Source organism: Zingiber officinale, chromosome 7B (assembly GCF_018446385.1).
Source record: "Zingiber officinale cultivar Zhangliang chromosome 7B, Zo_v1.1, whole genome shotgun sequence".
NCBI classification, from domain to species: domain Eukaryota; kingdom Viridiplantae; phylum Streptophyta; class Magnoliopsida; order Zingiberales; family Zingiberaceae; genus Zingiber; species Zingiber officinale.
Genome location: NC_055999.1, coordinates 98,407 through 122,382, shown reverse-complemented (window position 1 = coordinate 122,382; position 23,976 = coordinate 98,407). Strand labels below are relative to the sequence as shown.

Genomic DNA, 23,976 nt, shown 5'->3' with positions numbered 1-23,976 from the left:
CTTCCTCTTGATGTATTTGCCCATACTAACCCACAATGCATCCCTAGCATTGGTTTATATGACATATATACATCCAAAACCAATTATCATGCTATATGACCCCAATGTCATATTTTCAAGCATAAAACACAACACATGTGTGTCAATTCCTTAAGTTTGAGACTCAAGTCCGTCTCCAAACCAATTGGCACTTGATAACCCATCTACCATGGGTCCCAAAGGCTCTTCCTAACCTTAGGATTCTTAACCTTAGTCACCTCCCTTGGTGACTCATCTACTATGGCTAGGCCACTTCGGTGCACCTCGGGTGACACTTGGCCTACAAAACTCACCTTTTTAACCTTAGACATCTTGTCTTTGGTTAGTTTCTTCTTTCCCTTCACCTTAGACACATCATCCTTGCCATAATTATATGTCATCCTAGCATATTCCTTCTTATTGGCCTTGGATGACTCTCCCTTATCCTTGGTAACACCTCCCATACCAATGTCATGTGCTACCTTAACACTTGACCTCCTTTTGGTCTTGGAAAAGATTTTTATGTTTTCAAAGAGTAACTCCCCCTAAAAATATGGTCAAACTTCTATCATTGCAATGACTTGGGATTCCTAAATAATTAGGAAAACCAAAACTCGAAGTTTTGAGGTTCAAAATTCAATAATGAAACTAAACATCAACCAAAACTTCACTTTGGTTTTTCGTAACCAATACATACTTGTTTTCATCATGAAAACTCATGTAGACATTATTTAGGGTATACTTTATCATGAAAAAATAGTTTTCTATGAAAATACTTCCTATTTTCAAATATTGACACAAATTTAAAAATTCTTAAAGAATTTCAATGTTTTCTCCTAGTTTGTGTCTAGCTTTCCAATGATGATTACTATCAAAAGATAGTCTTCACCAAGGTTTTTCAAAAGTATTTTGAAATCATTTTTAAAACCAATATCCAACCACGTTCTTTGGGCTCAATGCACATGACTTGTACATTAGCTTTCCCAATGATTGGAAGGCACATAACTATGTGTTTTGATGAACCTAAAACTCAACAAGATGCACTAGATCAACATCCTGAGTTTTGTTCACCATCTTAACATCTCACTTGTATCTAACATGTATTAAAACACATACAAGTCACCTTATAGTTCTTTGTGAGATGCATATTTGGTCTTGCCCTAAACTAAGGGATCATGCATATCTATCTAGGCATTATGAAATTTGTGATTATCCACCTAGGATGTCATTTGTTATAATCCCACTTGTTGGGATTTTACCATTCTTAATAAATGCCTTTTGTCCTTAATTACAAGGAAGTTAAAATAATGCATTATGTTTTATGGCATACATCAAAATAAGTAATTTTTAAAAGAAAAACATGCTATAACTACATGATGTATATATGAAATGACATGATATTTTTATGTTTTTCATAATAAAGATGAATGAAAAAAAATAAATATGATGTCATGACATATGATGGGCAAATAAAGCATGACAAATTAGTATACATAAGATACCTATATTACCTATCTAAGTGTCCTTAAACCTAGCTAACTCAAAATTTAACCCTAGATTGCCCATGATTTCTCATGAAAATGCCAAAACCCAATTTTGACATTTCTTTTCCCTTTCTAAATTTGTGCCATTTTAACTTAAACAAAATTTTCAAAGTATGGCACATTTTACTCTTTCAAAGAGTAAATGAAATCAAATTAAGGCTTAGATTCGCCTTTAACCTTCTAAGAAAATGTCAAAACCCCAACTTGACATTTCTTATCCTTTTCTAAATGTGTCAATTTAAATTAAGTTCAAATCCTCAACGTTTGACACATTTTACTCTTTCAAAGAGTAAACATTTTACATTAGGACCTAGATTTCTCTTAAATCACTAAGAAGATACCAAAATCCCAACTTGATATTTCTTATGATTCTCCAAATTGTGCCAATTTAATTCAAAGATAATTCCTTAAGATTTGGCACATGTTACTCTCTCCAAGAGTGATAATTTGGATTAAGGTTTACATTTCCCTTAATTCCATAATAAAATGCTGAATTCCAAATTTGACATTACTTTTGCTTCTCTCAAGTGTGTCAATTTAAATTAGATTCAACTCCTCAAACTTTGACACATTTTACTCTTTCAAAGAGTAACACTTATCATCCTTTTCATTTTCAAAGGTTAACAATAACCTTGAAAATACTCTCAAGTGTCAACTTTAATAAGGTTAGGTTAACTACCCTTCCAATTTGAGTTGACACTCTCTAAACCCATTTAGGGTGTAGAGAATATACTCCTAGGAACCCAAAGCCTATTGGTGCTCCTTGGATGCTCTACGTACTCACTAGGGATGACTTCCCTAGATACCTTCCTAAGGACCTTTCTAGGCTTCTTAGAAGCCTTGATCACTTCTACTAGGTCACTTCTAGGAATAACTTCCCTTGTAACCTTCTTTGTGACTTTGTTAGACTTCTTAGAAGTCTTTGTCACATTGGTCTTGCTAAAAGTACTTTTAGGGATTCCTTCCTTAATATCTTTGACTTGACCTCTAAACCTAGGGTTGGTCCCATAACTATATGGAACCCTATGAAAGGAAGTCACATCCTTCTTGGCTTTAGGTTTGTATCCCAAACCTATATAGCAATTGGATGGCTCTTGTCTAGCTTTTCCTAGGTTATGTTCATTTTGACCCCTAAGAATATTTTCCATTCTTGCTAGGGTTCTTTCTAAATTATCAAGTCTTGACCTCAAGAATTGGTTTTCCGTCATTGAATCCATAGACTTGGATTTTTCTTGACCCCTATAAGTATTGTTATATCTAGGCATATATCTATAATCCTTAGAGTTATTGCCTAAATTGTTATCTACCTTCCTAGCCTTAGGTGTGATAAATCTAGCATGAGGAGGAATATATTTACCCTTAGTGTCATCATGCTTCCTACTTTCATGATAATTAGCATTAAAACGATTTAAATTTGAACTAGCATTCAAATTAGGGTTTACCACCCTTACCCTTGAAGCTCTCTTCTTCTCCCATTTCTTCAAGTGCACCAATTTCTTGAGCTCTCCTCTCCTTGGGTACTTTGTGTGGTAGTGACCCCACTCACCACATGTAAAGCACCTAATATGCTTCTTCTCCTTCTTCTTCTTCTTCCTACAACTCACATTAGTTTCTAAATTAACTTTAGTGAGTTTAGGGTTTACCTCCTTTACCTTCTTGAGTGAAGGACATCTACTCTTGTAGTGCCCCATCTTACCACACTCAAAGCATTTGATGTGGTCCTTTGTTCTCTTCTTGGTAGTTGAGGTGGAGGGTTGAGCTTCCAAGATCTCCTCTCCCTTGGATTGCTCTTCTTCCTCTTCACTTGAAGATGTGGACGGTTCCACTTCTTCCTCCCTTGATGATGTGGATGATACCTCCTCATCTTCCTTCTCCTTCTCGGATGTTGAGTTCATGTCAACATTCGATTGGTCCTTCTCTTCTTGGACCAATGAACCATTCTCCTTGGGCTCTTCCACTCCTTGGATTTTTGTAGGGTCTTCATGATATGCAATGATCTTTTTCCAAAGATCACTTGCATTTGTGGTTTCACCTACACTCAACAAAAAATTAGAAGGTAGTAAACTATGTAAAATTCTCGTTACCTCCTTGTCCGCCTCCGATTGCTCCCGTTGCTCTTCGGTCCAATGCCGAGGTCGGAGGCGTTTACCCTTCTTGTCCGTAGGAGCTTCAAATGGGTCACTCAAGATAACCCATTGGTTCCAATCCATTTGGAACCATGTCTCCAACCGCTTCCTCCAATAATTAAAGTCTTCTTTGTCGTACGGAGGTGGAATTCGGATATCCCATCCGAGCGGTCCTTCGGACTCCATCTTCTTCTTCCTCTAGCTTCTTGCTCTCTTGGCGGTTAGTCTGTAGAAGAGCGACCTCGCTCTGATACCACTTGTTGGGACGTCAAGGTCCCAACACAATGGTCCGGTTATGGAGATGGTCAAAGGGTTGACTAAGTTGATAAGAAGACAAGTCAAGTAGGTCAAGGATGACAGGAGACTTGACTGGGTAAGTCCTAACTGGAGGTTAGGCGTTTGGAAGTCCTAACTGGAAGTTAGGTAGTGGTGAAGTCCTAATGAGGAGCTAGGCAGGGGAAAGTCCTGGTGAGGAGCCAGGCAACGGGAAAGTCCTAGTGAGGAGCTAGGCAGGAGAAAGTCCTGGTGAGGAGCCAAGCAATTGAAAAGTCCTGGTGAGGAGCCAGACAATTGGAAAGTCCAAGTGTGATTTTGGCAAAGGAGAAAGTCCTGGTGAGGAGATAGGCAATTAGAAAGTCCAAATGTGATATTGGCAAAGGTTGTAAGTCCAAGCATGTGGTCTTGGCAAGGTAAGTCCTAGTGTGACTTGGCAAGGAGAACTCGACAACTAGGATGAGGCCGAAGGAAGCTCTTGAAGGCAAGGCGTGAAGGATGGGGAGATATCCGAGGGACGCAAGGCTGATGGAGGAGGCTAGAAGGCTAGTTCGAGGTTGGTCGGGTGTGACCAAATGCTAGGCATGGAGACCCAACAGGTCACGGTTAACCAGGAGTTGGGTTGGAGATTTTGGACTTGAGTTTGAGTCAAGTTCAGGCAGGTAAATCGATCAGTGGATCGATTGGAGTGTGCTGCGAAGGAAGGAATGACCCAATCGATTGGTCGATCGATTGAGACCATAATTCATGAGCACAGAGGCCTTCCCAATCGATCGCCCGATCGATTGGGAGCTGCCGATCAATCAGCCGATCGATTGGGAAGGGGAGTTCTCGGGCGATCGCGAGAACACAGAAAGCTTCTGAATCGATCCACAGATCGATTCAGATGTTCCCAATCGATCGGTCGATCAATTGAGATTCGACCGTTGGGCAGGATGCAGATGATGGATGGCTGCGATGGAGCGGTGATGACGTGGCAATCGATTAGGGATGGATTGGATCGATTGGGAGAACTGTTTAAAGCTTTGGCGGAGCGTTTTCTCCGCAAATTTTTACGATTTCTTCCTTTGATTTTCTGCGATCTTCACCAGCGATTTCCTCCGAGTTTCTTGTCAGTTCTTGAAGGTTCTTGGAGTGCATATCCAAGATTCAAGAGGCAACAACAATACACAGCAAGTAAGCAAGAAGAGTGTGTTTTCACTTATATTTTTGTATTTCTCTCCTTGTTGTTGGAACCCCAAGGTTGGTTTTAGTGTGATCAACAAGTTAAGTTAAGTTCTGTTGTTTTCTTACCTTGTGTCTAAGTGTGCAGGAGCTTAGGAGCACAGGTACTCGAGCGGAAGAGGCAGCTAGCGAGAAGGACGGCACGCGGTGCGTCCGAGGGACGAGGCGCTGCGGAAGAGTACACCGGCGGACGAGAAGGAAGTGCGCGCGATGGTTCCGAGGTACGAAAGCCGGAGCGGAAGATTGCTAGGGGAGCAAGAGACGCAGCTAGCGCGAAGGTCGGCACGGGGTGCGATCAAGGGACGAAGTCTGCGGATGAGTACGCTGGTGGACGAGAAGGGACACGCGGCAATTCCGAGGGACGAGAAGCCGGAGGGAAGCACGCTCGAGAAGACCGGAAGATGGGTTCGGGTGAGCCCTATTCCGGATGTCAGAGATCACCCAATCAAGCGGATCCGGAGCAGAAGACCCGGACCGAAACGGGGACTTAACGGAGAAGTGGTCCCGGACAAAAAGTCAACCGCAGTTGACTTTTTGCTCCGGGCGCCCGGACCCTGATTTTGACCAAGATCGCGATTTACGCGATCTGAACGTTGGGGGATAAAACTTTATCCCCCCAGGCGCCCCGACCAAGGCTATAAATATAGCCTTGGTCCAGAAGCTCTTCATCAGTTCAGAAATTGTAAACAACACTTGTGTGCTTCCACTGTTTAGATTAGCTTCTGTCTTTCTGTGCTTACACTGCTGTAAACGAGGCTTCTCCGCCTGAAGGAGCTCTTAGTGCGATCTTCATCCTTGGATTAACAACCTCCCCGGTTGTAACCAAGTCAAATTCGGTGCCTCGTTTTTATGCTTTATTTTCTGCTTAATCTATTTTTTATGTGTTAGCTTAATCGTACGAGAAAGGGTTGTGTTTGATTTTTCAGGGCTATTCAACCCCCCCTTCTAGCCGGCCGCATCGGTCCTACAAGTGGTATAAGAGCCGAGGCGCTTCAGGAGGACTAACCGTCGAACGAAGCAACAAGATGGTCGGATCCAACATCCACGCACCAAAATTCGAAGGGGACTTCGCTAGCTGGAAAAAGCGAATGGAGGTATTTCTTGAAACAGATTATGATTTATTACTAACAATGGAATTTGGCTATGAAGCACCAGAGGGCAAAGCAAGAAATCAATGGTCAAAGAAGGAGCAGGCTGACCACGTGGCAAACAAGAAAGCAGAATTTCATCTGCTAAGTGTACTTCCAACACAAGAAGTCAATCGAGTCGGTACCTACAACTCGGCAAAGGAGCTTTGGAAGAAATTCCTTGAGTTACACGAAGGAACATCCGAAGCCAAACTTGCAAGACGGGATTTACTTCGTAACCAGCTTACAAACCTCCGATTTGAAGAAGGTGAAACAATTGCACATCTACACTCGAGGATTTAGGAACTCATCACCAGACTTACGAATCTCGGAGAAGAGGTAAGTAACCGAGATTCGCTAAGGTATGCCCTAAATTCCTTTCCTAGAAACTCAAAATGGGCATCACTAGTAGATGTCTTTTACATTTCAAAAGATCTAGAAAAAATTTCATTAGACGAATTCTTTTCAACTTTTGAAGTGCATGAGTCAAGATGTGCAGGTCCGAAGGAGCCCAAGAATAATGTCGCCCTTAAAGCTTCGAGAGACGAACCTGAGTCAGAATCTTCTCTCGATGACAAGGAAATGGTAATGATGGTAAGACGATTTAAAAATATTTGTAAATCTAGGAAATCTAACCATCCGCAGGGAAGAAAGAAAAGAACCATCCGCTGCTACCATTGCGATGAAGAAGGGCACGTCAAGGACAATTGCCCTAAACTGAAGAACAACGGGAAGGACAAGGGTAAGAAGCCTATCCAAAAGCGCAAGGCCCTAAAAGCGACGTGGGACGATACGTCGTCGGAATCAGAAGTCGAGGAGTTCTCCGGGCTCGCGTTAATGGCGAATCATCAAGACGACGACTGTGAATCAAGCTCTTCTGAAATGAGCATCGAAAGCATCAATGAAGGGGGAGCCACGTCCAAAGAGAGCAGCAGTTCAGGGGGAGAAACCGACAACGAGATCAACAAGGTAAGTGAGGTACGATCTCTTCCTCCTAATAAAATGTTTAAATTCATTAAAATTTTAACAAAAGATTATTGCAAATTAGAAAATGAAAATAAAGGTTTAAAAGCAATATTAGCTACATCTTGTCCGTTAGAAATGCTAGATAAATCAAATTTAGAAAATGAAAAATTAAAATTAGAAATTCAAAATTTAAAAATTCAAGTAGAAAACTTGAAAAACTCTGATTGCTCATCTAAAACCAATTTTAGAAGGTTCAATAATTTGAATTGGTATTATAGATATCACCAGGGACAAATTAAAAATATCTCTAGAAAATAAGTCCCTAAGAAATTTTTAGTTAATCCAGTAGGTTGGAACCTTTATTGGGTTCCTAAATCTTGCTTAGTGTAAATTTTAAAATCAAAGTTAGCGCTTTAAGTGAAAAAATTAAACAAAAATTTCTTTATGGGTTTTGACTAGAAAGTGGTTGTTGTTCCAATAACCAAGAAGGCCTAGTGCCTCGCCACGGCCTGGAAGCCAAATATTGAAATAAATGTTTAATTAATAAAGCATTAATACTAGAATTATTTAATGCTTTAAAAAGTTATTCAAACATGGTTCAAAATTTTGACTTAAATTTTTTTTTAATTATTTTTTTTTTAAAAAAAAAAAATTCTATTTTCAAAAATAACTTTTACTTAGAGTGTTTAGAAAATTTTTCAAAAATTATTTTTTCCTAAGTTAAAATCTTAAAAATAAATAAATAAAATAAATCTCAAAATTCTTTTACTTAAAATTTTACTTAGAATTTATTCTGCTTTTATTGATTCAAAACTATTTTTCAAAATATTTAATTAAGTTTTATTGATTGCAAAATTCTTTTTCTAACTTAGAATCTTTTGACTTAGAAATTTTTTTTAAGGTAGCTTTTCAAAATTTTCTAAGTCTTTAACCCTTAGATTTTTTCTTGGAACCCCATTTTTTTGTGATTAAAGGGGGAGAAGGATAAGTATAAGTCTAGGGGGAGGTAGCCTAAAACTATTTTTTTTCTATCTTTGTGCACTAAATTGTAAATTTAGTTAGTTTATTTTTTGTCTAGTTAACCCTAGCTTAACTTGGGTTGATCACACCAAAAAGGGGGAGATTGTTGGAACCCCAAGGTTGGTTTTGGTGTGATCAACAAGTTAAGTTAGGTCCTGTTGTTTTCTTACCTTGTGTCTAAGTGTGCAGGAGCTTAGGAGCACAGGTACTCGAGCGGAAGACGCAAGTAGCGCACACGATGCGTCCGAGGGACGAGGCGGAAGAGTACACCGGACGAGAAGGAAGTGCGCGATGGTTCCGAGGTACGAAGCCGGAGCGGAAGATTGCTCGGGAACAAGAGACGCAGCTAGCGGCACGGGGTGCGATCAAGGGACGAAGTCTGCGGATGAGTACGCTGGTGGACGAGAAGGGACACGCGGCAATTCCGAGGGACGAGAAGCCGGAGGGAAGCACGCTCGAGAAGACCGGAAGATGGGTTCGGGTGAGCCCTATTCCGGATGTCAGAGATCACCCAATCAAGCGGATCCGGAGCAGAAGACCCGGACCGAGACGGGGACTTAACGGAGAAGTGGTCCCGGACAAAAAGTCAACCACAGTTGACTTTTTGCTCCGGGGCGCCCGGAACCAATCCGGGCGCCCGGACCCTGATTTTGACCAAGATCGCGATTTACGCGATCTGAACGTTGGGGGATAAAACTTTATCCCCCCCAGGGCGCCCGGAACCCTTCCAGGCGCCCCGACCAAGGCTATAAATATAGCCTTGGTCCAGAAGCTCTTCATCAGTTCAGAAATTGTAAACAACACTTGTGTGCTTCCACTGTTTAGATTAGCTTCTGTCTTTCTGTGCTTACACTGCTGTAAACGAGGCTTCTCCGCCTGAAGGAGCTCTTAGTGCAATCTTCATCCTTGGATTAACAACCTCCCCGGTTGTAACCAAGTCAAATTCGGTGCCTCGTTTTTATGCTTTATTTTCTGTTTAATCTATTTTTTATGTGTTAGCTTAATCGTACGAGAAAGGGTTGTGTTTGATTTTTCAGGGCTATTCAACCCCCCCTTCTAGCCGGCCGCATCGGTCCTACACTTGTGTGAGTTGTATTTGTGTGTTTGGGTGTACGAGACTTCTCCGCCTCCGGCTGTGACCAAGAATGAGTATTTCATAGTGGAGGAGTGAGTCGGTGTGTGGATCTTTGGATTAGTCACCTCTTCTTGAGATAGATACCAAGTAAATCCTACTTGTTAGCATTGTATTGTTTATCTTCGAGTTGTATTCCGCTGCAAACCATCAAGACGAAGCAAACGACGCAAGCGCACGAAGAACCGCTATTCACCCCCCCTAGCGGGCACAAAGGTCCCTACACTATCTATGTATCATAAACACCCAGCTAGCGTCAAATAAAGACAACATATATGTTTTCCTATATTAAATAGATTATTTATAATCATGTATAAATAATATATTAGAATTAGAGGGAATTACAACTTAAAATAAAATGACTTACCATTGGTTATGAAATATGAGAAATGATGTTTGGCAAATTTCCTGTAAATTTTATTACTAAAAAAATTAAAATTTATTAAAAAAGATTATACTTCATTGTTGTGGCAGCTAATTGCCCAAGTAGCCGCTATACGTTGTAGCAGCTAACAACTGTCTAAGTAGCTACTACATGTTGTAGTAGCTAAGGTTTATACGTTGTGGTAGCTAACTATCCAAGTATCTACTATACGTTGTAGTAACTAATTGTCCAAGTAACTGCTATAACGTGTAGCAGTTAATTGTCCAAGTAGTTACTACACATTGTAACAGTTAGGGCTTCTACATTATAGCATAAATCTTAATAAAAAAATATTGTACAGTGGTGAAAAATAAACAGTGGAGTGGATAGACTTATGATCGAAAATGGAGAGCAGTGCTAAGCAAGGTGTAGCATCGACTTTGTTTGCGGTGGCAGTTTGGGGAGCTTCTAGCCAACTCCAGAACAAGCATGCGACTGTAAGTTATGCTTAGATTGCCTCTCCTTTGCTTTGCTTGCCGGCAGGAGAGAGAGCAATGGAAGGTAGCGGCAAAGGAATGAGTGAGAGCGAGATTTGGGAAAGTCAAGAGATTAAAAACCAAGAATGGAGAGGGGTGCTAAGTAACATGTAGCATCAGTTTTGTTGGCGGTGGTAGTGTGGGGGATCTTCCAGCTAGCTTGAGAACAAGCATGTGGCTATAAGTTGTGCTTAGCTTGCCTCTCCTTTGCTTTGCTTGTTGGCAGGAGCGAGAGCAATGGAAGAAGGTGGCGAAGGAAAGAGCGAGAGTGAGGGAAATTTAGATCTGGAAAAGTCGAGAGATTAAAAATTGAGCCATAGGTTTTGAATAGAAGGTGGAATGTGAGAGAGAATAAAAGGAATTCAATAATATAAAAAATTTATGCTAGCAACGCCATGTAAGGGCATTTCTCATGGTCACTCACGGTCGCACAGGAGATATATATGTGGTGGGTGGAGGCCACTTTAATGCTATAGGTTAACATCGTATTACACAATTAATAATCCGCTTGTAGTTTAATAATAAAAAATTATTAGTTAAGTTATTTATTGGTGTAATCGTCCTGGTGTCAAGATTGCCTAGTTTAATTAAAGCTCGAGTAGACTTGAGTTTGAGTTTCGATGTTTGATAATATGTTAGAAAAAAGTCAAGTATGTTAAGAATTGACCGGATACTTGTCCAAGGAAGCCCTAACTAGAGGTTAGGTAACAGAGAAGTCATAGAGGGACTAAACAGTAAAGACCTAGTTGGAAACTAAACAGTGAAAGTCCTAATGGGACTAGGCAATAAAGACTTAGTTGGGAACTAAGCAGTTGAAAGTCCTAAGCGAGCTAAGCAGTGAAAATCTAGTTGAGAACTAGGCAATGGAAGTCCTAGCGGAGTTAGACAAGGAAAAAATCCACGTGGATCAATGTTGACCGAATTCCTGGTCATCGAAAGTCCAACGAGAAGTTTCAACGAGTCATGAATGACTTGAGGGTTGGGAAAACGAATCCTAAACTCAAGTTTAGAGTTTAGGGTTGGGTAATCGACTAACTTAATCTACTAGCCCAAGGTCAATTGATTGGGATGATTTTCTAATCGATTGAAAGCTCAATTTGTGAAAACAAAAAGAGCCAAAATCGATTAGGTCAATCAATTCTGGCATCCCTAATTGATTAGGGCAATCGATTAAGGGTTGTTTCACGAAGTACAGTAAGGCTGAGAATCAATTGATTAATCGATATGTTAATTGATTAGGGTAATCGATTAAGGATGTTTTTACGAGAGCACAAACCGTGCTGAAATCGATTTGGCAATCAATTCAGCTTGGTCTAATTGATTAGGCAGTGTTTGTCATGAGAACAGAAGCTTCGAAATCGATTTGGAAAATCGATTAGAAGCTGCCAAATTGATTGGTATGACTCACCAATCGATTAGCCAAGTGAAAAAGAGTCATTTTGTAGGTTTGAACTGTCGAGCTGTGTGATAATTAATTGAGGGTAACTTAATCGATTAGGAGGCAAATAATAGTTCAAACAACGTCCATATAAAGGGGAGTTTGTTTAAGGTTTTTACTGTCATTTTTTGGGACGTTGAGAAAGAAGTGCTATTGTATTTTCAACCAATCAAGAGACATTTTCAAATAACAAGATAACAAGTTAAGCAAGATTTTATTGTAAAGTATTTACTTTCATTTTCACTTGTATTTTTATTATATTTCTCGTGTTTGAAATTGTACGAGGCTTCTCCATCTTTAGAAAGTTTTTGAGAATAAGTATGTTCATAGTAGAATTATATGCATGGTATAAATTCTTAGATTAATTATCTTGAAAAGATGAAAACTAAATAAATCAGAGGTATTAGCATTATGAATTTCTTCATGTCAAATTTCCAAGAGGTATTAGTATTATGAATTTTTTTCATTTTAAATTTTCATGATAAATTATTATCAAAAAAGTGAATGAAAGTTATTCATCCTCTCTAACTCTCTAGGTATAGATATGCTAACATTATTTGTTTATGTATTTTGTAATAATAAATTATGTATGGTGATGACTATCGCGCGTCTAAGAAATTAAGTCATAGATCGCGCGTCGTCCTCACTGCCGACGGGTGTGGATGTATGTATACATCTGCAATTAGCAAGTGGCTCGGCTGTATACATCCCTTGGCCTGCGTTGGCTACACTGCCTACGCCTCACCCTGCCTCCATCCTCATCTCCCTTTAAATTTTTAAAACTTTATTTATCGCCTAATATTTATAACACATGAAAAAGACATTTTTATTAATTGTGAATAGAAAGAAAAAGAAGAAGAAGAAGAACGAATCGAGTGGATCGCTTAAATATCGTAAAAGTCTCCAAAGTTATTTTCATTATCTTGATTGATTTAATCGTTTTGTCGTGTTCTTATGAAGAAACCTAGCTACCGCATTGGATCCCACGTGTAATATGTTTTCATGAGAAATTATATAATAATAATTAATGCTAGAAAATTTATTATGTTGAGATTTCTGCCATCTTTTGAAAGGGATGTATCTCCAATAGAGATGCCACAAGTTATGGGAGTTTTAACTTTAATCAATAGTTAGAAATCTTATTTAGTACGAGACAAAAATTTTGCCACGTATCTAACAATGTTGTGTGCAATAATGATATGAGTCGATAAGGACTTGCTGGTGATTAGATATTATTTTGTCATTTTTTTTCCGACTCGATCCACACTAGGCATTTTTGAGTCTTATCTACGAAAGATGGATAAAAGAAAAAGAAGGAAAAGGATTTGTAGCGATCATGATCGAGCTTTACAAAAATGTTATTGATCTTGTTTGCGGTACGGTTTTAGTTCGTAATCATAATAATGATTTCAGGCGAAGACAATGAATGTTAAGACAGAGAAAAAAATAATTGGCATGTAAATCTTGTGTTCGACATGCATGATGCTTAATTGATTTTGTTTTTTTTTTTTATCTACCCTGATGGATGATTTAATTTTTTTGTTCTCGATATGGCAAAGTTGTTTTTAAGTTCAGAAATTGATTTTATAATTAATTCAAAAATTAGAATAATTATTTTAGGAAAAGTGAGGCATGGTGACGTTAAACTATATATATCATTCAAGAATTGGATAAATATCAACGAATAATTTTGATATTCTTTTTAATTTGTCATTAAAGGAAGACTTCATGACTTTTTTTTTCAATCAAATTTACTGTTTCTCAAATCATTTACACTGTCGCATTCTCTAAAAATAATTAATTGCACATGCGCATCTACAATTTTAACAAAAATATTACACGAGTTATAATTTATTTTATGTTCAAAATAAATTATTTTTTAAAAAATTATTAATTATAAACATAAACTTTTAATAAATTTAATAAAAATTGTTGGATTTTGAACAAAATTACATAATTAATTTTAGATTATTATTGAATTAAAATTAATATTTAATGATTTATTTATTAATTCAAGGATTACTACTATATACTAGTTTTTAAACTTTAAAAAAATGATATATATATATCCCATAAGAGGAATCAGTGAATCCCCAGGATTAAAACCACAAAAGGCAACAGTGGTCCGAAGAGTTATAGTACAAAAAGTATAGAAAGGAAAAAAGGACTTGGACTTTGCAGCATCTCAGCTCCTCTCTCTATCTTTCCTGTAGGGAGGCTTAGCAGCAACCAAGGTGGAAGGAGAGCGTGCAGTCGATGCCCTTGCCTTGAATTGCCACAATCCCCACTGCATGAAAGCAACCCCACTTCAATTCAATTCATTGTCCTCTCCCCCCACTTTGTCAGCGGCAGCACCTATCACCGTCACCATCGCCATCAGATCACCCAAGACTTGGAATTCTCAATGAAGCTCTCACTAGCTCTGTTAGCCCTTACTCTAGGCCCTGCATACTCCCTCCTTCCCTTACTTTCCCTTCCCAAAAGCACCTTTGCATGCTCAAACTCAAACCCCTCCTCGCTCTTCCTTTCTCCTCTGTGTCTCTGTCTCTCTCTCTCTCAATATTTATTTCTCTGTCTTGGGGATTGCAATCCTAGATATGTCTGTGACATGGCCCCTATTCATAATTTATACATCTCATTTATTATTCTATTTACATAAAATATATGTATCTATCTGTATACCCTATTGGAGCTTCACTGCGAGGCCCCAGCTACCTCAATTTGACAGAGCGGTGGTCCAGCTCCAGGTCCCATCCCACAGCTCGTGTGCAAATGGAAATGCAAATGCAAATGCAAATTGACCTCCTTTCTGTGCCTTGTTCAGCTCTTCCTTCTTACTCTGATGGGCATTCCCCTCTTCATCCTCACAGTTGGAAAATTCACAATGTGGTCCTCCTCCTCTGCCACCCACCTGTGGTCACGAAGCTAAATTAGATTTAGACTTTCATCATCCCTGATGCAATGCAGACTGCGACACTCCCACACGTGTGGGCTGCATGTGCCGACATGGACTGTAATCTACCATGCCCTGTGAACACTGTACATACTTGAACTTAACACTATTTGTTACTCGCTTCTGCCAGGCAGAGCCGCACCACGTGTAGCAAATGCACAAGAACAAACGAGAGTAAAGAAGAGACTGTTAATGAGTTAGTTAATCTTATCTTACGTGAAGTTGGTGACCAAGTGATGAAGAAAGATGGCAGCCTCCAGCCTGGCGAGATCCAGCCCAGGGCACAGCCTTTGCCCACCTCCAAAAGGAGTAAAGCTACACGAACTCATGTCCTTCTCCTGTGGGGCGAAGAGACGAAGGAAGAAGATTGCACTCGGATAAGATAAATACTAATAAGCATAAGCATGGAGATCTCTATCTAGTTATCCATCTACAAATAAAAACATAAACAAAAGGAAAAGGCCATTGTGGCATGCATATATCGTGAAGTTGAGCCCAGCTCCGACACCCAAAAGGAGGGGCAGGTAGGTGATGAATCGTTATCCCCTGAGAATTGAGAATGAGATCAGATCAAACTTTACCTTCCATCTCCACGGATTGAACTCGTAGGCCTCCTCGTAGTGGCTCTCGTCGAGGTGAACTGATCGGAAGTAGGTCAATACGCACCATCCTTTGGGTATGAGGTGCCCTTTTATCTCTACATCCTTCACTGCCTTCCTCATGATCCCGCTTATTATGTTCCCCATCCGTAGTGTCTCCGTGATCACCTGCTCTCAAAGACTCATACGTTAGTCGGCAACATCGATCATATCAGATTTCATTCACGAGTACCAGACCCCCCAAAAAAAAAAAAAAAAAAACTCACATCTTGTGTAAAAGATAGAGACATGTAGTCGTTCCACTGCAGTTCTTCTACGCCTCTTCTCTGCTTCAGCTCCATATTTTCTTCCTGAGGATCGATTAGTTAGCAGCTAGCTAGCAAACAATTAGCAATTGATATATCGAATGCATTAATATTGTAATTTCTATACGTATATTATTTAATTATTACCTCCAAGTGTCGGAGAGCAAGAGGACATTCGCTCAGGTACTTGACTGCGAGAGTAATAAGAACCGGCACGGAGTCCTCCGCTGGGATCATGAGGTCGATCATGTTGTCGGAGATGAGGTCGTCGGTCAACTCATCGCTCGCGTCGTCGATCAAAACATCGACTGCGTCGCGTGAGCGGCGCTGACTCCGACCACCATCAGCCTGCTCGGCTCTCTTCTCTGCGATGATGCTCTTAATCATCATCGCCATCCGCTTCTTCGCTTGCAGCGATCGGTAGAGCCTGCTACCGGGCAGCTTCACCGGCAGAGACATCAGGCCGGCGATGAATTCTCTGAACTGTTGCTTCAGGAATTGCATCTCCTTCCCTGGGCCGAGTCCGATCAATGCTCTGACTAGAATTTGGAACACAATCTGTTTCATGATTTCATCCAGAGAATTAGCATAATTCTGTTTGTTTATTTATTTTTATGCGTACCATGTGGCGCCACGAGTTTGCACGTGGGGGAGGGGAGGGGAGGGGAGGGGGAGGGAGGGGAAGGGAGGGTAGAAAGAGGAACGCAACGTAACTCACATTTTTGGTCTGTTCTTGGACAAGGATGCGGTGGTGGTGGCGCCAGTTGACCACGGAATGGCTCACGTAGCTGTGCATGTCGCGGGTGATCTGGGCTTTCAACTCGGCGGACTTGAAGAAGCCGCCGATGAGGCCGTGGATGCGGCGTTGGAGGTTGCCGTTGATGAGCAGGATGGAGGACTGGCCCATAAGCTCGGTCAGAGACTTGGGGTACCACGGCACGAACGCCCTCGCGTCGCTCTGCAACACGCACCGGCTGACCTCCGCGTCCGTCGACACGATCGTCGGGCTCCCAAACAGGTGCGACCGGAACACCTTCCCGTACCTGCAGGAGCAGGCAGCAGGCAGCAGCAATAGAGAGTTACCCGATTACATATCTCGTCTGCCCATATTTAATTTTTTTTAATGAATCAATGACGTACAATCGGCGGCGCTTGTCCATGAACCGCTCCGGGCTGGGGGAGTAGGCGGAGGAGACAAAGTGGAGGGTCTCTCCGACGAGAGGCCATCCGCCGGAGCCGGCTGGGAGGCGGCACCCTGCATCCCTGCTTGCTCTGTTTCTGCAAGTCTTGGAGATGAGCAATATGATCAGGAACAGGAAAATTAGCGCGAGCGACGTAGTCAGCGATTGGTCGTCCATGTGCTGATGCTGCCTCTTCTGCTTTTACTACTACTTCTTTCCAAGAAAGAGGTTATGGTATGTCGCATAATAATAATAGCGTCGCCGGAGTCGAAGGAGGGAGATGAGTTTGGTTTGGTTTGGGGTTCGAGAAGGAGCAGCTAAGTACGAAGGGGCATAAGGGAATTTGATTGGAAGGGGGGTTGGGAAGTGCCCACAAGTATTTAATGCTGGGGATCGCCCCCACACGTCCATGAATGATTGTATGGTGGCACAGTGAGATTGCAAGCGCATGGAAGAAGGCAGCTGAGCTCGCCTCGTGCACACGTGAAGTCCATTCAATAAAAATCCTCCCAACTGCTGCTGCACCCACCGCCCACTATCATTCTTCCTCTGTTTGGTTTTTTTTTTTTTTTTACGATTTATCAAAACGTCTCGATTTGAATGGACTTATGTTTTTTTTAATTAATCGATTAATTTATTTTTAATTAAAATTAATTTTAAATAAAATTAATTGATAGATAAGACAATTTCGAACTGATATAAAACTAGTTCCTATGTATTCGTTTATCTCACCTGATTATATTTATACTCTCAAATGTCAATTTGATATTTGATACATCAATCGATTTTGTCTAAAACGATAAAACTGGTTGATTGATCATATGATCTTGGATTGACATGAAATTAGTTCCTATGTGTTCCTCTATCACTCATGATTATTCATGTCCTCAAATGTCAATTTGACTTAATATATTGACAGCAATGATTTTTTGAACACGAATGTATTTAAAAAATTTATGTCTTGTTTAAAAAATCTGACTGATGGACCAAATGATCTCGAGTTGACTAAAACTAGATCCTATATATTCGGCTAGTTCTCATGATTATATCTATGCCCTTAAATTTTAATTTAATCTAAGATATTAAGAGCAATGATATTTTGAATACGAATTAAATTTTATAAATATATTCATATTTAAAAAATTATTACTCTCAATATATTATGTCAAATTGAAGTCTGAGAGCATGGATATAATAAGAAGAGGTAGATAAATAGATAAACACATAAGAACTAGTTTCATGTCAATCTGAGGTCGTTTGGTCTATCAGTCAATTTTGGGCAAAATCTGTTGATAGATCAAATGACCTCGGATTGACATTGAAACTAGTTCTTATGTGTTTATCGATTTATCTACCTCTTTTGATTATATTCATGCTCTCAAATTTCAATTTGACTCAATATATTAAGAGCAATAATTTTTTAAGACAATATGTTTGAAATTTTTAATTTGTGTTCAAAAAATCATTACTCTTAATATATTAGGTCAAATTGAAGTTTAAGGCATCGATATAATCAGAAGAACTAGCTGAACACATAGAATCTAGTTTCATGTCAATTGGAGGTCATTTGGTTCATTAGCCGATATTAGGCAAAATCGACTTATGGATTAAACAACCTCGGATTGATATGAAATTAATTCTTATATGTTTGTCTACCTCTTCTGATTATATTTATGTCCTCAAATGTCAATTTAACTATTAGGAGTAATAATGTTTGAATGTGAAAATATTTGATAAATTCAATTCGTGTTTAAAAAATTCGGTTGATAGAACAAATAACATTGGATTGACATGAAACTAGATCATATAAGTTCGGCTAGTTCTCCTAATTTTATTCATGCCCTCAAATATTAATTTGACTTAATATATTGAAAGCAATGATTTTTTTAAACATAAATTAAAATTTTCAAATATATTCATATTCAAACAATCATTGCTTTCAATATTTGAGTCAAATTGATATTTGAGGGTATGAATATAATTAGGATAACTAGTTGAACACATAGAATTTAGTTTTATGTCAATCTGAGGTCGTTTGATCCATCAACCAATTTTGCCCAAAAATCGACTGACGGATCAAATAACCTTGAATTGACATAAAACTAGTTCCTATTTATTTGTCCACCTCTATTGATTATATTCATGTCCTCAAACTTCAATTTGATCCAATATATTAAAAGTAATGATTTTTTTTTAAATATTCATTTTAAAAAAAATATTCCTCTCAATATATTGGGTCAAATTAAACTTTGAGGGTATGAATATAATCAGGAAAGGTAGACGAACATATAGAAATTTGTTTCATATCAATCTAAGGTCATTTGGTCTATCAGCTGGTTTTGCCCAAAATCGATTGATAGACCAAACGATCTCAGATTGACATGAAACTAGTTCCTATGTGTTCATCTACCTTTTCTTATTATATCTGCGTTCTCAAACTTTAATTTGACCTAATATATTGAAAGCAATGATTTTTTAAACATGAATATATTTGAAAAATTCAATCCATGTTTAAAAAATCATTGCTCTTAATATATTTAGTTAAATTGAAGTTTGAGGGCATGGTTATAATCATGAGAATTAGCCGAACATATAGAATTTAGTTTCATGCCAATCTGAGGTTATTTGGTCCATCAACCGGATTTTTAGAACACAAATTAAAAATTTCAAACATATTCCTATTTAAAAAATCATTGCTCTCAATATATTGCATCAAATTGACGTTTGAGAGCATTCATATAATCATGAGAGGTAGAGGAACACATATGAACTAGTTTTATGTCAATCCAAGGTCATTTAGTCAATCAGTTGATTTTAGGCAAAATCGACTGATGTACCAAACGTCAAATTGACATTTGAAGATATGGATATAATCAGGAGAGATAAACATATATATAGAAATTAGTTTCATGTTAATCCGAGGTCGTTTAGTCTATCAACCAATTTTATGTAAAATTGATTTTAATTTAAAAAAAATAAAAAAATGTAAATCAGTCGAATGATTTAAAAACATCAATCTGTTGGAACCCCAAGATGTTTTTGATGTGATCAACCAAGTCAGGTTAGGTTCTGTTTTGGTTTAATCCGTGTATGTAAGTGTGCAAGAGCTTAAGAGCACAAGAAGTCGAGTGGAATACGCAGCTAGCGAGAAGGATGACACGGGAAGGGAGTCGACGGGCTCGGTGCGTCCGAGCGACGAGAGGGTTGCGGAAGAGTACACCGGTGGATGAGATAAACGTACGCGATGTTCGAGGGACGAGAAGCCGGAGTGGAAGTCTGCTCGAGAAGAAGGTCGGAAATTGAGTTCGAGTGAGCCCTATTTCGGTTGGCCGCAATCATCCAGGTGATCAGAGCAGCAGGAGAGCGAAAGAAGCTAGAGAACACTGTTGGAGGTGCCCTCAACAAGGTGTTGAAGGCACCTTCGAAGCAAGCCAGCGCCTCCGCCACCTTCAGGCAGAGGGCGCCCTCGACCTGACAAAAATGGTCGTTGGTAGCGGATAAAGTTTTATCCGTGGCCGCCTCGCTGGAGGCACTCTCAGCCTACGGATAGAGTTTCCAAGAGCTATAAAAAGGCCCCTGGAGCTAGGAAATGGAACATCAACTCAAGCATTCATTTCCTAGCAATAGTCTGAGCGTTCAAAGATTGTAAGAGGCTTCTCCGCCTACACGAAGGAGATTTTTCTAGTGCTTTCATTGCCTTGGATTAACAACCACCTCGGTTGTAACCAAGTAAAATTTTGAGTCTCTTTTATTTCAGTTTTATGTTGTTTATTTTTACGCTATTACTTTTAATCTGAGTCGAAAGAACGAGAAGGATCTTTATTTATTTTTCAGACAACTCAACCCTCTCCATCAAGCCGACCTGGTTCAATAAGTGGTATCAGAGGTAGGTTGCCTCAGAAGTACTAACCGCCAACTGAAGTAAACAAGAAATGGCCGGAGCTAGTATCTACCCACCAGTATTTAAAAGGGAGTTCGTGTTTTGGAAGCGACGAATGAAAGTATTTCTCAGAACTAATTTTAATATTTTATTAATAATGAATTATGGTTATGAAGCATCGAATAACACGAACGGAGAAGAAATCGAAAAATGCCTCTGGACTAAAAAGCAACGTGATGATTTTACGTCAAATGGTAAGGCTAAATTTCATCTTTTAAGCGTACTACCGGTTGAAGATCTCGAAAAATCGGCAACTACCAAAGTACAAAATAATTTTGGGAAAAGTTCTTGAAGCTCCATGAAGAACCAAAAGAAGTCAAATCCAACTCCTCGATGGACACCAAGTCATCATCAGAAGAATCTGAAATCGAGGAAATCGCTGGAATAGCTCTAATAGCTAAGTACCTACCAGAAGACAAAGCAAACTCTTCCGAAATGAGCATCGAGAGTATCGATGAAGGAGAGCGACATCAGAAGAAAGCAGCAGTTCATGGGAGCTATGGACAATAAGATCGAAAAGGTAAGTCAGGTACAGTCTCTACCTCCTGATGAAATGTTTAGGGGGTGTTTGGTTGATGGGTTTAGGAATGAGAGAATGAAATGATAGTAAAAGATAGTGTTTGGATTGTGGGTTTGGGAATCACATTTTGGGAATGATTACCAGATTTATGGGAATCAACCAAACCCATATAACTTGATGGGTTTCATTTCTATTCCTATTCTCATTCCACCCTACTATCAAACTCATACCCATAGTCATTTCCATCATTTAACCAAACGCCCCCTTAAACTTATAAAAATATTGTCGAAAGATGCTTGCAAATTAGAAATTGAAAACAAAAAATTATTAACAGAGAATAATGAGTTAAAAGGAACTCTAGCAACAACTTGTCTATTAGAGGATTTCGACAAACTAAGAATGTTAAAGGAATAAATACAAACTTTAAAAGTTTCTGCATGATCAAAATTCTCTACCTCGAACTTTAGAAATTATAATAGACTACATTGGAAATTTAAATATTACAATGGTCAAATTAGAAAAGTTCTTAAAAGTTATGTATCCCCTAAGTTCTAATTCACCCAGTAGGAAGTAATCTATATTGGGTTCCTATAAAAGATTTGAATTAAATTTTCCGTTAGACTTTCAGATAGAAGGTTAAATATTTGAATTCATTAAGAGGCTTTGTCTAGAAGTGGTTGATGATCCAATAACCAAGAAGGCTTAGTGCCTCGCCATAGCGTAGAAGTTAATTTCTGAATTGAATATTTAATTGACAAACTGATAAGCATGAAATAATTAATTAAATTAAATGCTTTCAATTTTTGTCAATGGTTTGAGATTTAAAATATTTTTACTTAACTTGCAAACTTCACTTAGAATTTTTTTTTTCAAATTTCAAAACTCAAGTTTTTTTTTGTTTTTTTTGTTAAAACTTATTTTTTTCACTTGGATTTTATTGAGTGCCCCAATTTTTATATGATCAAAGGGGGAGAAGGGTAGGGGGAGTTAGTTCAAAATTAAATTTTGAAAATCTTTGCACCTTATTGAATAATTGCAACTTTATTTACTTGGAATTGCAATCTTATTATCTTTACTTTATGTTTTGTTTACCCTAACTTAACTTGGGTTGCTTACATCAAAAAAGAGGGAGATTGTTGGAACCTCAAAGTGTTTTTAATGTGATCAACCAAGTTAGGTTAGGTCTTATTTTGATTTAATCCCTGTGTCTAAGTGTGCAGGAGCTTAGGAGCACAGGAAGTCGAGCGGAAGACGCAACTAGCGAGAAGGATGGCACGGGAAGGGAGCCAACAGGCTCGGTGCGTCCGAGGGACGAGAGGGCTACGGAAGAGTACACCGATGGACGAGAAGAATCTACGCGATGTTTGAGGGACGAGAAGCCAGAGCGGAAGCCTGCTAAATTAGGTCTTATTTTGATTTAATCCCTATGTCTAAGTGTGCAGGAGCTTAGGAGCACAGGAAGTCGAGCGGAAGATGCAGCTAGCGAGAAGGATGGCACGGGAAGGGAGCCAACAGGCTCGGTGCGTCCGAGGGACGAGAGGGCTACGGAAAGTACACCGATGGACGAGAAGAATCTACGCGATGTTTGAGGGACGAGAAGCCAGAGCGGAAGCCTGCTAGGTTAGGTCTTATTTTGATTTGATCCCTGTGTCTAAGTGTGCAGGAGCTTAGGAGCACAGGAAGTCGAGCGGAAGACGCAGCTAGCGAGAAGGATGGCACGGGAAGGGAGCCAACAGGCTCGGTGCGTCCGAGGGACGAGAGGGCTACGGAAGAGTACACCGGTGGACGAGAAGAATCTACGCGATGTTTGAGGGACGAGAAGCCAGAGAGGAAGCCTGCTCAAGGAGAAGGCCGGAAATTGGGTTCGGGTGAGCCCTATTTCAGTTGGCTACAATCACTCGTAATCGCCCAGGCGATCAGAGCAGCAGGAGAGCGAAAAGAGCTGGAGAACACTGCTAGAGGCGCCCTCAACAAGGTGTTGAAGGCGCCTCCGAAGCGAGCCAGTGCCTCAGCCACCTTCAGGCGGAGGGCGCCCTCCATAAGCATGGAGGGTGCCCTCGACCTGGCCAAAATGGTCATTGGCAGCGGATAAAGTTTTATCCGCTGCTGCCTCGTTGGAGGCTCCCTCCAACCCCTTGGGAGGCGCCCTCAGCCTGTGGATAGAGTTTCCCGGAGCTATAAAAAAACCTCTAGAGCTAAGAAATAGAACATCAACTCATGCATTCATTTCCTAGCAATAGTCTGAGCGTTCAAAAATTGTAAGAGACTTCTCCGCCTACACGAAAGAGATTTTTCTAGTACTATCATTGTCTTGGATTAACAACCATCCCGGTTGTAACCAAGTAAAATTCTGAGTCTCTTTTATTTCAATTTTGTGTTGTTTATTTTTACGCTATTGCTTTTAATCTGAGTCGATAGAACGAGAAGGGTCTTTATTTATTTTTCAGGCAACTCAACTCTCTCCAGTCGGCTGTCTCGGTCCAACACAGTCAACTGATTTGATTCAAATTTGGATGTTTTGACATGAGCTAAATCGATTTGACTATCGATTGCTTAAAATATTAGTCGACTGATAAGGATAAAACTGAAAATAGATACATAATTTGGTAATTTTAAAATTATCCTATGTAATTTGGTAATTTCAGAAATTTACCTACGTGATTCGGTAAAAAGCTATTTTTTTAAAAGAAAAAAAAGTCATTTGTTTTGA

The 23,976-nt window shown here is 39.5% G+C and overlaps 1 protein-coding gene across 1 annotated transcript; it reads right to left on the bottom strand.

The window, feature by feature from the left end:
• Positions 1–14,327: 14,327 nt before the first annotated feature.
• LOC122004838 (cytochrome P450 90D2-like) lies at positions 14,328–17,168 on the bottom strand. The gene is made up of 7 exons (XM_042559655.1): positions 16,766–17,168; positions 16,344–16,668; positions 15,773–16,183; positions 15,587–15,670; positions 15,303–15,488; positions 14,938–15,059; positions 14,328–14,679 (listed from the first exon to the last, which is right to left on the bottom strand). Exons 1-7 carry the CDS (start codon positions 16,981–16,983, stop codon positions 14,589–14,591), a joined length of 1,437 nt encoding a protein of 478 aa, XP_042415589.1. The 5' UTR covers positions 16,984–17,168; the 3' UTR covers positions 14,328–14,588.
• Between the last annotated feature and the right edge of the window lie 6,808 nt (positions 17,169–23,976).

Bases quoted from the DNA above. Each gene is read 5' to 3' on its own strand.
- LOC122004838 (XM_042559655.1), bottom strand. From the start codon at position 16,983: ATGGACGACCAATCGCTGACTACGTCGCTCGCGCTAATTTTCCTGTTC. The intron at 15,671-15,772 runs GTAATAATTAAA...ATCGATCCTCAG, and splicing joins TTGCTCTCCGACACTTGGAG to GAAGAAAATATGGAGCTGAA. The intron at 15,489-15,586 runs GTGAGTTTTTTT...CTTTGAGAGCAG, and splicing joins CTCTATCTTTTACACAAGAT to GTGATCACGGAGACACTACG.